The sequence below is a fragment of the Cryptomeria japonica genome, chromosome 1 (genome assembly GCF_030272615.1).
Source record: "Cryptomeria japonica chromosome 1, Sugi_1.0, whole genome shotgun sequence".
Taxonomy (NCBI): Eukaryota; Viridiplantae; Streptophyta; class Pinopsida; order Cupressales; family Cupressaceae; genus Cryptomeria; species Cryptomeria japonica.
Genome location: NC_081405.1, coordinates 143,725,578 through 143,728,064, shown reverse-complemented (window position 1 = coordinate 143,728,064; position 2,487 = coordinate 143,725,578). Strand labels below are relative to the sequence as shown.

At 32.5% G+C, this 2,487-nt stretch overlaps 1 protein-coding gene across 1 annotated transcript; it reads right to left on the bottom strand.

Moving 5' to 3' along the window:
• Nucleotides 1-202: 202 nt before the first annotated feature.
• On the bottom strand, nt 203-1,759 carry LOC131027557 (jacalin-related lectin 19). The gene is made up of 3 exons (XM_057957646.2): nt 1,603-1,759; nt 1,063-1,269; nt 203-631 (listed from the first exon to the last, which is right to left on the bottom strand). Exons 1-3 carry the CDS (start codon nt 1,603-1,605, stop codon nt 329-331), a joined length of 513 nt encoding a protein of 170 aa, XP_057813629.1. The 5' UTR covers nt 1,606-1,759; the 3' UTR covers nt 203-328.
• Nucleotides 1,760-2,487: the final 728 nt, after the last annotated feature.

Here is a 2,487-nt window from a genome sequence, read left to right as displayed (position 1 = left end):
AGCAGCAGATTCAAAATTCAAATTCTAAAGCATTTTAGCAATAAATAAAAAATGAAATTATTCAAACTTTAAGCAGAGCCCATCACCATTCTCATGAAACTAGACTAGATGGAGAAAAAGGATATCATTCAAGCTTCATTCACAATCTTTTGTGGGTTCCCATTTTAAGATCTGCCATACTGATTGAGCAAACACTTTCACCTTGATCACTAAACATACTTAAATTTATCACCAGATAACAGGAAAAGTATCACAGTACATAGTTCAAATATTAGAAATGGATATTTATGAAAGAGGAATGGCTTAGGAAGCCTTGGGAGTAGCTGTTTTAAGCTTTTAAGATGCTCTTGGCAGAGCCTTTAATGGTTGACCAAATTGTATTTTGGGAAGCAGGAGCACAGTGAACTCCAATGGAGTCCAAGTACCAGCCACTTTTACCATGGAAACCCTTCACTTTGGCACCATTCGTTGGAAAAGAAAAATAAGTACCTTGAGACACCCCATATGGCCCATATTTCTTACGATTTGTCTGAAATGTAAGTGATCTTATCACAGATGGGGATCCATGAGATATACTACCATGGTGCCCACTAATTGCTGTCAGATACTCATTGGGATAGTCAAGTACCACCTGAAATCAGAAGAACACAATCTTCCCTTAGGATTACAAAACTCAAAACAACTCATGACATTAAGACAACCCAGGAAGTTAAACAGGATTGAAACTTCTTTTATAGAAACGGGTATCCAGTTATCAGGATGTATAATGTTATTTATGGCTGGATACTACATAACAATTTGTTCACTGTATTACGTTTCAAAATGAATAACAGCAGCCCTCATCAATGAAAAATCAAAAATTCAGTTATACAACATCCAGCCATAGATGCAATGATGCATCCTGATCGCTGCATACCCATTTCGATAGAAAATTAAGAAATTTAGTCTAACAATCCGAAACTTAATTCTTTACAGGACAAACCCCTTTGAAAGGATCAAATTCTACTTTGCAAAACCTAGATCCAATATATGAAACAACGGTTCCCTCAATTCAAAGCTTACCTGATAAGTGCTGTCTCCTCCATTTCCACCATGCTTCTCTGACCAAACTGAACGTCCCTTCTTGCTATATTCAAACCTTACAGAATCTATGCAAGCTCCAGAGACTATAACTATCTGCTTAACCCCTGAATAAGCCTTATCATCCCATGGGGCACCACCAGGACCACCCCATGGTCCAGATGAGATAAGTGATTTATGTTTTGTGCTCTACCACATTAATTCAAGAAGAGAAAAATTTAATGATATCAGATTTCCACAATTCATAGAGTTGTAAGTTGTTTCTGGATTTGATTGTGTGGAAGTTTTTCATCAACATTTCAGATCACTTTCTGATCCATTTTTTATGTTTCTTAACTATCTTGCATTCCATCATAATCAGAAAGTGTGATCCTAAACTTTGATGAAAAATTCACAGAGTCAAATCCAAAAACAACTTACAAGAAAAAACTATCACATTATAAGACTAAGTAAAAAACAAGAAATTGAAAAAATGAATTTAAGAAACTTTCCTTATAAAAACTAATAATTTAATCTTCTTACCATTGTTTGTAGTTTTGCAGCAGGCTCCACTGATAATCAGATTTTTCTGCCTTGATTTCTTCCTGAATTGCAAAAGAACTCAAACAAGAAAGTTATAATTTCTAACAAAGAAGCCAAACACTTTATAGGAAAAGCACCTCTGGCTTATTCTGTTAAAGGAATAATAAAAGTGGAAAATGGTGGGCAGTTTTCCTGATTTATGAACTTCTAAGCATAAAGCCCAAAAATAATTGAGATTCCAAGAATACATGGTGGGTGGAATTGAAGAATCAATATAGTGATAAAGCTTAAATCTTCCAAAAGTTATTCCGATTCCACTATGCGGAATGCAAGAAATTTATAGTGGTGAAATGATAATATTCCAATGCAAGAAATTTATAGTGGTGAAATGATAATATTTCATTTAGTTTGGAAATTGAATATTCTAATGCAAGAAATTTATAATGGTGAAATGATAATATTTCATTTAGTTTAGAAATTGAACAAGTATGACTTAGTGGTCAATACTTGTCGTGTAGATTTGTAATAGTAATTGAATACGTTTTTTTCAAACAATTAGCAAAATAGATAATCAAAGAATTCAATCAAACTAATATGAAATTGTAAACAAATTTAATTTATTTTATTTTAAGAAATTTTATGTTGTAGACATCAATTTTTCATCAATTTTTCACACCAATGTTTACTAGTCCACTTCTCCTTGCTTTGATGAATGATCTAAGGATAATGTTATTTGAAGGAATAGGGACATATAGATTATATTGTTTTAACATTAAGTAAACTTAATTATATTGCAAACCTTAATCATAATACATCAAAAATTATTTATGGCTTATTTTGTCTTGTAGGTCTAACTTATTCTTGGCAGCAATAAATTGTATGATT

Coding starts and splice junctions, on each gene's coding strand:
- LOC131027557 (XM_057957646.2), bottom strand. Junction 632..1,062: donor GAGGAGACAGCACTTATCAG/GTAAGCTTTGAA, acceptor TTCTGATTTCAG/GTGGTACTTGACTATCCCAA.